Source organism: Marmota marmota, unplaced genomic scaffold, assembly GCF_001458135.2.
Source record: "Marmota marmota marmota unplaced genomic scaffold, marMar, whole genome shotgun sequence".
Classification (NCBI taxonomy): Eukaryota; Metazoa; Chordata; class Mammalia; order Rodentia; family Sciuridae; genus Marmota; species Marmota marmota.
In genome coordinates this window covers 21,020,014-21,034,183 of record NW_026000185.1, presented here as the reverse complement: position 1 = coordinate 21,034,183, position 14,170 = coordinate 21,020,014, and the positions used below count along the sequence as shown (strand labels likewise).

General features: G+C 47.8%; 1 protein-coding gene across 2 annotated transcripts; it reads left to right on the top strand.

The window, feature by feature from the left end:
* Positions 1-9,761: 9,761 nt before the first annotated feature.
* On the top strand, positions 9,762-13,342 carry Znf764 (zinc finger protein 764). Of its 2 annotated transcripts, none has more exons than XM_048789800.1 (3): positions 9,762-10,499; positions 10,644-10,757; positions 11,420-13,342. In XM_048789800.1, exons 1-3 carry the CDS (start codon positions 10,304-10,306, stop codon positions 12,367-12,369), a joined length of 1,260 nt encoding a protein of 419 aa, XP_048645757.1. In that variant the 5' UTR covers positions 9,762-10,303; the 3' UTR covers positions 12,370-13,342. The 2 variants fall into 2 exon arrangements, with proteins under 2 accessions (XP_048645757.1, XP_015346151.2); XM_015490665.2 differs by having other exon boundaries at positions 9,773-10,499; positions 11,423-13,342.
* Positions 13,343-14,170: the final 828 nt, after the last annotated feature.

Sequence of the window (14,170 nt, the reverse complement as noted above, 5' to 3'; positions counted from 1 at the left end):
TATCTTGCAGCCACATCCTACCTATCATTATGCTGCAGGGACAAACAAGGCAAGGCACCTAAGATAGCAGGAAACAGTTGTATTTGGCTGCAGCCAGGTTCAGAGGGCACAGCTTTTGCTGTCATCAATCAATCCCCTGAACCCCGAGTTCAGGGAGTTTCAGAGTTTTATACCCAGCATGTAAGGAGAGGGGCTCAGAAGTTCACAGTCTGCAGAAGTTCACATAAAAGCAGCTTTTTCTTTCACTATTTTGGGCAAGTTAACCTTTCAAGGACAACACCTGAGAAGGGGAGAGCTTCTTCTCCCCTTCGTTCCTCCCCTGCCAGCTGTTACCATGGAGCCCAATTGGTAACTTCTCTTATCTTAAAAACGTAGACGTCTCTGTGAAGCCCAGCTCAAGGGCAGAGGCCTTGTTTGCACATTTCTTCAAAGTACTATACTGGATATTGAAAGGAAAGTGACCACAACACTCGGAGCAACCAAGAGATGTTTATTGCAGCAATGCAAAAGAGGAGAAAAAGAGAGAGAAAGAAAGAGTGGGGAAAGAGAGAAGAAAGGGGGGGGGAGCAGAGAGAGAGAGAAGAGGAGAGGAGAGAGTGAGAGGGAGAACTGAAGCAAGAGAAGAAAGAGCAAGAGCAAGAGAGAGGGGCCCGGCGGGAGGGAGTTTTTATAGCCCAAATCTAATGGGGTCTCTGGGTCTGTAAGCTGCCTTGTTGGCCTACAGTGATTAGATCATACTGTAGTGTCATCTTCTGCCTTCAGGCAGACGGGGCAGGGGCTAGATGTGGGTTTCCGTTGCACCAGACTGGTGGGGGTTGAGTGTTCAGCTTTGATGCAAACAGGTGATAAAGGACCAGACAGAGGGGGGCTTGAGTGCGTGGGTTCTCCTGCAGCTAACATTCGTTCAGCCTGCCCTGCAGATAACTTACTTCAGCCTGCCCTGCATCTAACAGATATGTTTGTGAAAACTAATAAGGGGTGTCCAGCACCTGGAGTGCTGGTATCTTCTTAGCCAGTGGCCAAGTAAAACAGGGCGACGGGAAAATAGGAAGTTTATCTTCACTGAACTCTTTTGCAGAGACTCTTTTGCTGATAGTCCTAAAATCACTCTGGGTGAATATTTCTGGAGAAGCCCAGTTAAAGTCTTTTCTAGGGAGAAAGAGGGTGCCACTTCAATTATAATCCAGTTAATCCACATCAGTGGATTAATCCATTGATTAGATTCAAGCTCTCATAATCTAATCATTTTACTTCTGAACCTTCTTGCATTGTCTCACACATGACCTTAGGGGACATCTCATATCTAAGCTATAACAGGTCAATCTGAGAGAATAACCCATCCCAGCAGAAGAGTCTGAAGTTTATTTTGCAGGCACTGAGGAACCATAGGAAGTTCCTGAACAAAAGCAGGACTGTTTGATAGGTGTTGTCAGAAGATGTCTTTGCAAAGCATGTGAAGTGAGATTTGTGGAAGAAGCCTAGACCCTACAGATCTGTTGAGGAGCAATAGGAGTTGGAGAGGAAAGGGTCTTGGGGCTGCAGGTTTTGGGATGGAAAGAGTAGGGGGTACAGGGAACAGCAAGTGAACCTTCTGAACTAGGAATGAGTTTGGGAGAGGTACAGAAAAGACACTTGTGTTTGGACCCAAGAGCAGAGTACAGATTTACAGATGGGGTTGGAGAAGGGGAAGGGGCAGGTCACAGAAGCTCTGGTTGCAAGAATGCAAAGTTTGGACTTGATTCTAAATATATCAGGATTGTGTCTGTACAGTGCTATGGATTAAATCCAGGGCCTTGCACATACTTGTCGATTGCTCTACCATTGAGCCATACTCCCCAGTCCCACCTAAACTATTTTTAAGAATATGGTACAGTGGCTATAAATACAGTCATGCTTAGCACAGGGGCTCATTCTGAGGAATGCTGCCTTAGGCCACTTAATTGTTGTGTGAATATCATAGAGTACTTAACTAAGAAGGATTTGACATCACCTGGCAACATAATCCCTTGGGACAGTTGTTGTACTTGCTATGGACTAAAACCTCATCATGTGGCTATACATTCAAATTGTTTTATGACTATCAAAACCATCATGGGCTGGGGCTATAGATCAGTGGCAAAGCGCTTGCCTAGCATGCATGAGGCACTGGGTTCGATCCTCAACACCACCTAAAAATTAACAAATAAAATAAAGGCATTTTGTTCAACTACAATTACAACAAAAAATTTAAAACAACAACAACAACAACAAAGAAATAAAAACCCAATCAGGCTCCAGAACTTCTTCATTTTCCCCAATTAAAATTCTGCACCCATGAAACACTGACTCCATATTCCTCCCTCTCCGAAACTACTGGCAACCACTGTCCCTTTTTGTGTGTGAAGTTGACTCCTGTATGTGCTTCCTGTAAACCACTGGGGGTTTGGGCAGCATGTTAATTAGATCTGATTTGCATTAAACAAACAAACACTTTGGCTGCTCTGAGAATGAACTACAGAGGAGGATAGAGGAAGGGTGGAGATGGAGAGTTGCAGATGAGGCTAGAGGTTAACAAGAAGCACCTGCTTCCTTCATGGGCTAAACGTGGGGAGCATCAAAGGAGGCTGGAATGATGGTTTCAGGTTTTGGTCGAGTGAAGAGGAAGATGGAGGAGCCAGTTCCTGGGTAGCCCTGGGGTGGGCTTTTAAGCCTCTAAAACTCCTGTGGGTCAGTATTTTAAGCACGGTTTGGTAAGTAGTGGATGCAGTTCTTTCCTTCCCCTCTCCCTCCCCTCCTATTTCAGTATTGGGGATGGAACTCAGGGCCTCAGACATGCTAGGAAAGCACTCTATCCCTGAGCTACATCCTCAGCCTCATTCTCTCTTTCTGGTACTAGGGATTGAATCCAGTGGTGCTCGACCACTGAGGTACATCCCCAGCCCCCTTTTTTTTTTTAATCTGAGATAGGGTCTTGCTAAGTTGCCCAAGCTGGCATTGAACTTGAAGTTCTCCTGACTCAGCTTCCTTCTTGGGATTACAGACATGTGCCATTACACCTGATTCTTTCTTTCTTCTTCCCTTTTCTTTTCTTTTTCTTTCTTTCTTTTCTTTTCTTTTTTTTTTTTTTGGAGTAAGAGTCTCACCTAGGTTGGTCCCCAAATCATGGGCTCAAGGGATCCTCCTGCTTCAGCATCCCAAATAGCTGGGACAACAGGCATATACCACTACATCTGGCCTTAGGTTTCTTTCTGAAGACTGCCCTGTATCTTAAATATGTTAAAGGGACTCTCTAAGGGACATGGAGGAAAATTCTTATTTTTCCCCCATAGGGCATTTCGTGGGAATACCGTTCCACAGAATATAGTCAGAGAAAGCTGAGGCCCAGAGATAGGAGGGAACTTACTGAGGGTCACACAGTTGAGTCAGTGGCAGAGACAAGTCTGAAACCTAAACCTCCTGATTTCTCATTTCTTTTTTTTTTAATTTTTTAAAGAGAGAGAGAGAGAGAGAATTTTTTAATATTTTTATTTTTTAGCTTTCGGTGGACACAACATCTTTGTTTGTATGTGGTGCTGAGGATCGAACCCGGGCTGCACGCATGCCAGGCAAGTGTGCCACCACTTGAGCCACAACCCCAGCCCATCATTTCTTTTCACTACAACAGACTGTCACAAAGGATGGATGGGAAAGGCAAAAGGCTAGGCGCCCAGAGACCAGCAAGGAGACCCCAGACTTAAATCTGTAAGGGTCTGAATCAGAGAAGCCCACAGGGCACCTTTTGTTCCTGTCATCCTTCCTCCTGGGCAATTTCACATACCTCCTATACACATGAAACGACTTTCTTCCTCTTTTACATGACCCCTAAATATATCTTTGTTATTTACTTTTCATGGCTTATCATAGCCTATTATTTTTAGCTTTTCTTTTCAGGGTTATAGGACTGTGGAATAGTGCACGAGGCCCGAAGTAGCTTTTCTGATCTTTAGGTCCCTGCTTCTTGCACTACCCCATGTTACTACTCTATCTGGCCTCAAATTCCACTTCTCTCTGGTTGTTGAAAAATTGCCTTCTCTTGGGCTGGGGATGTGGCTCAAGCGGTAGCGCGCTAGCCTGGCATGCGTGCGGTCCAGGTTCGATCCTCAGCACCACATACAAACAAAGATGTTGTGTCCGCTGAAAACTGAAAAATAAATATTAAAATTCTCTTTCTTTCTCTCTCTCTCTCTCTTAAAAAAAAATGCCTTCTCAACTCTGTGTGTTCCAGCATGTGTTCTGGAATCAGATTGCCTGGATTTGAATCCTGGCTCCACTACTCACTAGTTCTGTAGCCTGAAGAAGATAATCTCTGGTCCTTAGCTTCCTGATAAACGAGATTACCTATCTCTGAAGAGTTGTTTAATGAGTTAACCAGAAAGACCACTTAAAGTGTGTGTGTGTGTGTGTGTGTGTATTTAAACCAGGAATTGGACCAAGGGGTGTTTAACCACTGAGCCACACCCCCAGCCCTATTTTGTATTTTACTTAGAGATAGGGTCTCATAGAGTTGCTTAGCACCTCGCTTTTGCTGAGGCTGTGTTTGAACTCACGATTCTCCTGCCTCAGCCTCCCAAACTGCTTTGCCACCGTGCCCTGCAGCACTTAAAGTCTTGTACATAGTAAATGACCAATTAAGGTAAACAAATACTACTAATCTCTTTAGTCATATCACAGAACCAAGTTCAGTTTTGTAGAGTGGGCTATTATCTTCTGTCTGGAGAGCCTGGAATTAGGAAATTCAAGGAAGTGAAGCTTTAAAAACAAACAAGGAGCTGGGAATGTAGCTCAGTGGTACGTTTTCCTAACATGATCAAAGCCCTGGGTTCAATCCGTATCACCCACAAAAAAATTGAAAATAAATAAATGAAACAAATGAATCCTGTCGTCCATTAATGCACCTAATTTTTTACACAATCATACCTTAATACACTTAAAATCCAGCTCCTTTTCATATGGTCAGCAGGGGTCAGCATATTCAAAGTGTTCACGTAGCTTTTCTGGCCCACACCTGGAGGAGGCAGTGTGAGGCGCTGGGAAAGGCTGAAGACCTGCAATCACTGAAGGGGTATCTGCCTTTGGCTAACAGCCGGGTTTCAGCTTTCTCTTTTCTCGTTGAACTCCTAAGGCATTGAGAGATATTCAGCCCAGTGTCCTCAGAGCTAGTAAATATGACTTCTGTACAGGAATACTTAAGAAACTGATAATAAAGGAATTGAATAGGAAGTGACGTCACTGAATATTCTTCCGCACCTGGTAAATGAAAATTTTAATAACATTTTAAATGAGGTTGTTTAAAAAAAAAAAGATCGCTGGTTATACCTTCTTGCAGAAATTGAGGCGGCGGGGGCGGGGGGGACGGCGCACCAGGTTCCCTGACCCCATCTTTTTCCACTTCTGGATCACTCGCCGCCGCCCGCCCTGAGCTCAAACGCGAAGCAACCGGGGCCATATTAACTATGGGCAAGTGGAGCCGCCAAGGGACCCTCAGGAACAGAGGACAGAGTGTTTCTAGGGGGGACAATCCAGGTTACTGACACCAGGTTGACATTCAAGCTATTCAGTGACTTTTTCTAAAACAAATAGAGCCTAGGACGCAGCCATTTTTTATGAGGTCACCTTAGTTTTCTAGCCCCCGCACCACTGAGTTCGTGTAACCTGAGTTTCTCGCGGTCCTAGAGCAGACACACCCAAAGGTATTTCCGGTCGCCGAGCTCCCTATCCCCAGCCTTGGCCCCCAGATTCCTTAGCGTCGCTCTCTGGGTTAGCGGAACTCTTTTGTTTCCCTCCCGTTGTGCTAGTGAAGAACTGAGAAGGGGAGAGATCGAAGGCTGTGAGCTTCGCAGACGTGGCCTGGGACACTGGGGTGTCTGCGTTATGGGGGTGCACACGTGTTCGTTAGCTGGTGGGGATTTCTGAAAAAGGAAAAAGATGGGTGGCATGGGCAGGGCCTTGTGTCTGACTCGCCCTCGCTCCTGCCCCAGATTGATTCCTCCCTCTCCAGGTCAACCTCACTGAAATTACTAGCTGCTTCCCCCTGCCACATTCCTCCAATGGCCTATCAGAACGCACTGTAAAAAGTTCGGGAGTGTATATTCCACAGTGGCCGGCATGCTGCATCACTTGGAATTCCAACCAGCTCTCTACCTACGAGAGGCCGTCCCACTTAGTTACACCTCCAAATTTAACTCATCCTTCAATGCTCTCAAATGCTACCTCCAGAAATTCCCCCTGGAGCTGGGTTTGGTGGCTTACCACTCTAAATCCCAGCGACTCTAGAGGCTAAGGCAAGAGCATTCAGGTCCAAGGCTAGCCCCAGCAATTTAGCAAGGCCCTGTTTCAAAAAATGAAAAAAAGGACTGAGGATATAGTTCAGTGGTAGAGTGCCCTCAGTTCAATATTGGGGCGGGGGGTGTCTTCTGAATCCCTTCTATCCCATGCTAGAACCCTACTCAGAACCATGGCTCTGTGTCTTATTTGTATAGTCATGAAGTTCTATACAATCTGCCCAGAAGATCTTCTAGAAACTTGTGCCAGCAAAACTCATACCTGGTGTCTCTCTCCCTCAGCTTATTGTAAACTTAGAGCAGAAACTTAATTTTGATTCAACAGTGACTCCAACACCCAGAGCATCTGCCCTGAATGGAAGAGATGCTCCACTTTCATTCAATTAGTACACAGGTAGTTTTGGTGGGGGGGCGGGGTTGTACCAGGGATTGAACCCAGGGGAGTTTAACCACAGAGTCACATCCCCAGCCCTTTTTATTTTGAAACGGTCTCACTAAGTTGCTTAGGGCCTTGCTAAATTGCCCCAGCTGGCCACAAATTCCTGCCTTAGCCTCTGGAGTTGCTGGGATTATAAGCATGTGCAACCATGCTCTGCTATGCCCAGGTAATCTTAGGATAGGTTTCTTGAGTAATGAGTGTTTTCCCCAGGATTCTTAGACCCCAAACCTCCTTCATCTCTTGGGTGAAGGAAGAATCTCAGCTGTGGGGCCCAGATACTCAGGATCAATAGGAAGGCAGAAACCTGAAAGCCAGTAGGGACAGTGTACTGGTTCCAGCTAGAAGAGAGGATGTTGTGTTGAGCAAGAAACATCATCTACATATTCTTTGCTTAATCACCCAGTGTTACTAATTTCTGCTGACCTGAATTTCTAACACACACTAGAGCCTGAGATTTTGACCTTCTTCTCACATAATTGGCTTTGAGATATCCAGTGGTACCATGATCAGGCCACACTATATGAATCATTCAAACTTGAGGTCAGTGGCAGAGTGTGAATTCAAATTTAGGTTGGAGGTGGTACACCTTTCCATCTCCACTTCCCTAAGCACTGTAATAGTTGCTCCTATGATCCATCCTAAAATGTGTGATTGGCCCTACCTGGTAAGCCCCTCAATTGCCCAGCATAGTTCAGGGGTGGGGTGGCTCCCAGGGGCTAGCCATCCATCTGAATCCTTCTGCTGTTGTGAGGTTTGATGCTGTTACCTAAATGTAAGTAACCCTTGGGGAGGTCCCAGAGCAGGGTGTGGAATGGAAGATAGATTTTTTTTTTTTAATCTTTGTTTAAAAAAAAAAAATCTACTTTGTTTCTTTCTGAGTAGCCACTCAGAAAAAAAAAAAAAAAAAAGGATACATTTAGAAGAGGCCAGCAAGGGAGCTAGTTGGGAGTTGTCTTGAGCCCTTGGGCTCAAGAGACACTGATGTGGTTTCTGAGCCTCTAGCCAAGGCTCTCTGTATCCCAAGCCTTCCCCAAACCCTCGATCTGTGCCAGGTTTCAAACACCTGGCACTCACCCAGCAACCTCATGGCTGTTCCCAAGTGTAGTCATGAATTGCCAAAATCTTCAGTCTGGCCCAGTTGGTACTGCATGGAGTGACCTTTTGCCTGTAGCACCTGTTTCTACCACAGGGAGTAACATTGGAACAGTGTTTTTATGTCTTCCTTTAGTGGGCCATACTTCAGAGGCGTACTGGGGGACCCAATGCTGTGGTCCCATGGTCCTTAGGGGCTCACCTCCAGGGGTGTGAACTCTGCACCTGGCTCTTCCCTAGAAGGGTCCAGACCCCCCATAAATCTTCCCAGTCCTGTGGGTGATGAGTCACTCAGGGAGTGGGCACTGAGAGGTGACAAAATGCCATTGCTCTTAAGGGAAGTTTTCAATGTTCTCTGTGTCCTTCTAGGGCCTGAGAGACTGGGAGAACCAGGGCTGGGGTGTAGATCCTTGGGAGCAACTCTACACCCTCACCCTTTCCAACCCACTCTTCAGTCAGTCTGGCCCTGCCCAAGATCTTTTGTCTCCTCCTCAGTCTGCTGTGATCAACTCTTTATTTGCGCTACCCTGGGTGTGGGGAAAAGCATCCACTAAGCAAAGTGTCAGGTGAAAACTTCACAGCAGACTTGTTGAAGAGATGAAGTCTTTTCATGAAGCACGTGAAATGCTGTGATTGATTTAGCCTGCCCAGAGAAAAATACCAAGTCTCCCTAGGGCAGGGTATGTATGAAGGCATGTGGGAGCAGAGTTGGCAGTCAATAAATGAGAGGGAGGGCTGGGGCTGTAGCTCAGTGGTAGAGCACTTGTCTAGCACATGTGAGGCACTGGGTTTGATCCTCAGCACCACATAATAAATAAATAAAATAAAGGCATTCTGTCCATCTACAACTACAAAAAAATTATTTTAAGAAATAAACAAGAGGAGTTTTAGGGTTAGAGATGGTGACACTTGTTTAAATAGAAGACCTGAGGTTGGGAGTGTGCTTGGGAAAGAAAGTGAGTTCAGTTTGTCAGTTTATTTTGTTTTTGCTTTTTGCAGTATTGGGGATGCTGATAAACCAGTCTAATTCTCTCTTAAGATTGGGAGCCATCTCCTCACAAAGGCATGAAAAGTTAATTTCGGCTTTACTATAAATTACTGAGCTTTCTAAACTTGCTTGGAATGCCTGCCCTTGCCTTGAACTCACCCATGCCTGGCTTTCCCTGACCAGATAACAACCCTCTCTGAAACATTAGTGGCGCCCCATAAATTCTGGCTTTCCCTGGCCAGATAACCACCCTCTCTGAAACTCTAGTGGCCTCATAAATTCTGATGTTGGGATCTAAATTTACTCCTTAAGTGCTGAACCATTTAGACCATTAATTTATTATCTGCCTTTGTATTATGCTTGTCAAAATCCTATTATCTGTAATTTCTCAAGACACTCCTCTTTTGCAACTTTTTGGTGCTATAAAACTGCGCTCCTAGAGAGCTGGAGGGCTGTCTTCTATTCCCACCGGTTTTGGGAGAGACAGCCTGGGCTGATGGGAATTGCAAGCTTGTTTTAATTTGATTTAAATTGGAGTGGGTGGTCTTTTCTTTGCATTATGGTTTAACAATGGAACCCAGAGTGGCACATATACTGTCAAACCCTCTACCAATGAGCCATACCCATTCTCTAAGAGATCAGTTTGAGGCATGTGGAATTCCAGGTGCTTGAATGACATCCTGGCCTAGCCAGGGAGGCAGTCAACCTGTAAAGGTGGGTCCTGCGGGGAAGGTGGGGGGAGTATCAGCTTGCACAAGAAGGTTCTTCTGTCCTTTCTGAGACACTAGGCTAGGCTCCCTAGTGGCCCCCATTACCCAGTGTGCCCAGAATTTTAGTCTTGAACAAGTTTCCAATAGAAAAGATTCTCTTTTATCTTTTTTTTTTTTTTAATTTTTAACTGTCAACATTGAGAAATGGTTGCTATCATACAATTTTGAGCTAATAACAGAACAAGAAAGGCCCAGAAAAGCAAACTAACGTCCCAACCCCAAGAGCACAGCAATCATCAGTTCGGGCCCGCAGCGACTCTCCGCAAGGGACCCGGCCTGAACCCTGACAGGGCAGCAGCTCCGCCCTCCGCGCGCGGAGTCCTAGCCCACCCGGCCCAGGGACGCGCGGCGGGTTCTCGGACTGGCACTTGCAGCCGCCGCGGCCATTTTGGATGAGGGCTGGAAGACAAAGCGACCGGGAAATACCCGGCTGGCATCACCGTGGGCATGACGGCGTGGGAGCAAAGTTCGAGAGGCCGTGTTGCCGCCATTTTTATGAAGGCATCTCCCGGTTCTGACTATGTATCCGTCGCTCTCAGTTCTCATCCACTCCAGTGGGCCCAGGAGAGGCCCGGTCTTGCCCTGTCTGGGTCCTAATTCCCGCCCTCCGAACCCTGAGCCCGGGCTGGGGAGGCGTTCTTAAGCGCGGGACGCTCGGCAGAGCCAGGTTCGGTAGGGGGAGGTGGCTGGCCTGTCGCCGGAGCTGGCAGTTTCCATGGCGCCGCCTCTGGCTCCTGTCCCCGCCCGGGAACCGAATGGGGCCGGGACCGAGTGCAGGGAGCCCGGGACCGTGAGCTTCGCGGACGTGGCCGTGTACTTCTCCCTGGAGGAGTGGGGGTGCCTGCGGCCGGCGCAGAGGGCGCTGTACCGGGACGTGATGCGCGAGACCTACCTCCACCTGAGCGCTCTCGGTGAGAGCCCTGCCTGCCCGCCGGCGCCCACATGCCCCCTGTACCCTGGGTTCTGCACGCGGAGTGGGAGGCCCCAGGTCGGGGAAGTCGGGACAGTGTGGGGTGGCCTCTCCACAACGCTGGGTTTGCGTTCTTTTTTCCCAGGAGGCGGAGGCACCAAGCCAGCGCTCATCTCCTGGGTGGAGGAAGAGGCCGAACTGTGGCATCCGGATGCCCAGGATCCCGAGGTCGCCAAGTGCCCAACAGAAGCAGATACAGGTGAATATGTACTCAGGCTCAAGGGGACTTACCTGCTTAGCATTTTCTTCCCTTAATTGCGTCTCAGCCGAAACCATCATTCTTGGCCCCTGCCTGGCTTCTGGACTCAGCCTAGAAAGAGGCGGCTGGGCCCACCTGTCTCCACTCCTTTGAGCTCTCACACCTATTTGGTCACTAAGCTCTGTTGCTACCCCCCCACACACACACACACATCATTACTCTGGCTTCTCTACCACCTGTGTGTTGCAGTTCATTTTCTCTTGGCTTTTATTGCTGTATTTCTTTAGTTCCTCAAGGGCTCAGCCTCGATTACTTTGTCATTGCTGGCCTCATTCATGCCTTTCTTTAAGCTGTTTCTGCCTCTGGGAACATCCATAAGCATCCATTCATCTTTCTTGATCCAGCTCAAATGGTTCCTCTCCTGTCCCCAAGTGCCATTTCCCTAGCCCTGAGGGACAATATACTGCTCTTCCCTCCCCTCCTTTCTGTCCCTAAAGCTGATGAAAGGTGTTCATCCAAGATCCTCTGCCCATTCTTCACTAAGTCCCAGAGACAACCGTGGGTCCAGAAAGTGGTGTATCTGAGAGGCCTGTCACTGTGCAGGGTGTGGGATTCAAGGACTAGGATGAGCCTGAGTCTGAGCTCTTGCCCTTGTCTTCCAGCAGATTCCAGAAACAAGGAAATAAAAAGGGAAAGGGAAGAGCCAGAAGCACTGGAGAAGACACTTTCTGTGGACTCTGCAATTCCTGGGCAGAAGGTCCCCCAACCATCCTCAGCTGGGTTCCTTTCCGGCTTAGAGAGGCGGTCCAAGGTCCGTCACCGGGGTCGCCCTCCGCTCCGTGCCCACCCATCTGTCCCACGAGCAGATCAGCGTCATGGCTGCTATGTGTGCGGCAAGAGTTTCGCCTGGCGCTCCACACTGGTGGAGCATCTCTACACCCACACAGGAGAGAAGCCCTTCTGCTGCCCTGACTGTGGCAAGGGCTTTGGCCGGGCTTCCTCCCTGAGTAAGCACCGGGCCATCCACCGAGGGGAGCGGCCCCACCGCTGCCCCGACTGTGGCAGGGCCTTCACGCAGCGCTCCGCCCTCACTACCCACCTGCGCGTCCACACCGGCGAGAAACCCTACCGCTGTGCTGACTGTGGCCGCTGCTTCAGCCAGAGCTCTGCCCTTCACCAGCATCAGCGGGTGCACAGCGGCAAGACCCCTTTCCCCTGCACAGACTGTGGCCGGGCCTTTGCCCACGCCTCAGACCTTCGGCGCCATTTGCGCACCCACACAGGCGAGAAGCCCTACCCATGCCCAGACTGTGGGCGATGTTTCCGGCAGAGCTCTGAAATGGCAGCCCATAGGCGTACCCATAGTGGCGAGCGACCCTACCCCTGCCCTCAGTGTGGCAGGTGCTTTGGCCAGAAGTCAGCCATGGCCAAGCATCAGTGGGTCCATCGGCCAGGAGCTGGGGTCCGCAGGGGCCGGAGGGCTAGTGGGTTACTTGTGACCCTGGATCCTGGCCCAGGGGACCTGGACCCACCTGTAAGCTTTCAGCTTTATCCAGAGATATTCCAGGAGTGTGGGGGACAGGCAGAGGGTGAAGATCTAGACCTAGTCTGAAGCCCCAGATGAGCTCAGGGGCATGAACTTCTGTGGTGACCTCTAGGGAAGTCACAAAATTTGTAATTAAAAGCTGAACCTGGGGACTGAGGATGGTCTTACAGGCCTCACCAGCTTCATCTGCTGATGCATTGCTCCCTGCTCCCCAGGTTCTAGAAGCTCTCCCCCTCTCATTTGAGGTAGGGCTGTATAACCCTCACTGGACCTCCCTTTGGGGGAAAAAAGGCAGTTTTTCAGCTCAGAAGTATCAAGAGGATTGAAGTCAAAGAGAACCTTGTTTGACCAATTGTCTCTTTAATGTAGAAGTTAAAACTCACTGCTGCATCTTGAATCAGGGCTGACCCAGGCAGCATTTTTAGTGTTATAAATTAGCAACCTAAGATTTTTAAATCTCAAGAGGCTGCGGCAGGAGGATTGCAAGTTTGAGGACAGCTTCAGTAAGTTAGGGAGACCCTGTCTCAAACAAAAAATTGAAAAGGGCTAACATGGGCAAAGTTCTAGTTTCAATCCCCAGCACCACATAATAATGATAATAAAAATCGGGGTATTTCACACAAAAATCTAGGTTTCTAGCTTCTCTTGAGAAGTCCAAAGATTTGGCAAGTTGACCTAACCTAAGTTCCCATTAAACCATAGCTGGCAGAAGCAGATCAACAGCTGCTTCCTCAGTGAAGCCAGAGCTCTCTATAAGCACAGCCCACACTCCTTATCAGCTCCTGACAGCTGATAAGCCATTAACCATGGCTTGCTTTTTAGTGTTTTCAGTGTTTTTCTTAAAGCAAAAAGATAAATTGTTTCTTGAACCAATCAATGTCTTTGACAAAGCAGGTTTTCTCCCTCTGGACCTGCTGAGCCCCCAGGAGTCATTTGAGTTTACAAACCAAGGTCTACAGTGTTTGGGTTTTCTTGAATAGGAATGAGTATATATGTGAGAATGTGGCAAGTGGGAAGTAACAGCAAGGTTTGTATCAGATCTCTGCTTCTCTCCTGTTTTATGGTTTACAAAGTACTGTCATCCATAGACTCATTTCACCCTTATAACAGCCTAGGAAAGGAAGCATCTTGCTTTAAGGGGACAGCCTAGTCAGGATGAGGCAGTAAAACCAAGTGTGACATCTGCCATGCCACAGTACCACTCTCAGGTGATCAGCAGCTCCTGGTTTTTTGGTTTTGGTTTTGGTACCACAGATTGAATCCAGGGGTGTTAACCACTGAACCACATCTCCAGCCCTTATTTATTTTTTATTTTGAGGCTGGGTCTTGCTAAATTGATTGGAGCCTCAGTAAGTTGCTGAGAATGGCCTTGAACTTTTGATCCTCCTACCTCAGCCTCCAGAGTCACTGGGATTGTAGGCATGTGCCACCACACCTGGCAGGTCCTGGTTTTGAAGGGGAAGGCCCCAAGATTTCTTCCTAGTCCTCCTTGGACCTTCCTGAGAAACCCTTGGGGCTCAAGCCTTCTTAGCCACCCTAGAAGGCCTCCTCACACATTATTATTATTATTATTATTATTATTATTATTATTATTATTATTTGTGTGTGTGTGTGTGTGGTGCTGGGGATTGAACCCAGGCCTTGTGCATGCAAGGCAAGCACTCTACCAACTGAGCTATATCCACAGCCCTCCTCACACTTTTTAATTGAAGATTTATTTTTCTTGACCCTTTGCAATTGGGGACATTGGGATCAGGTGAGGCTAAGCACCCTGCCCCCAACGTCACACATACACAGTGAAACTCCAGGGTTCTTAATTGTCCTTTTTTTCTTTTCATTTTCTTTTTTTTTTTTTTTTTTTTTTTTT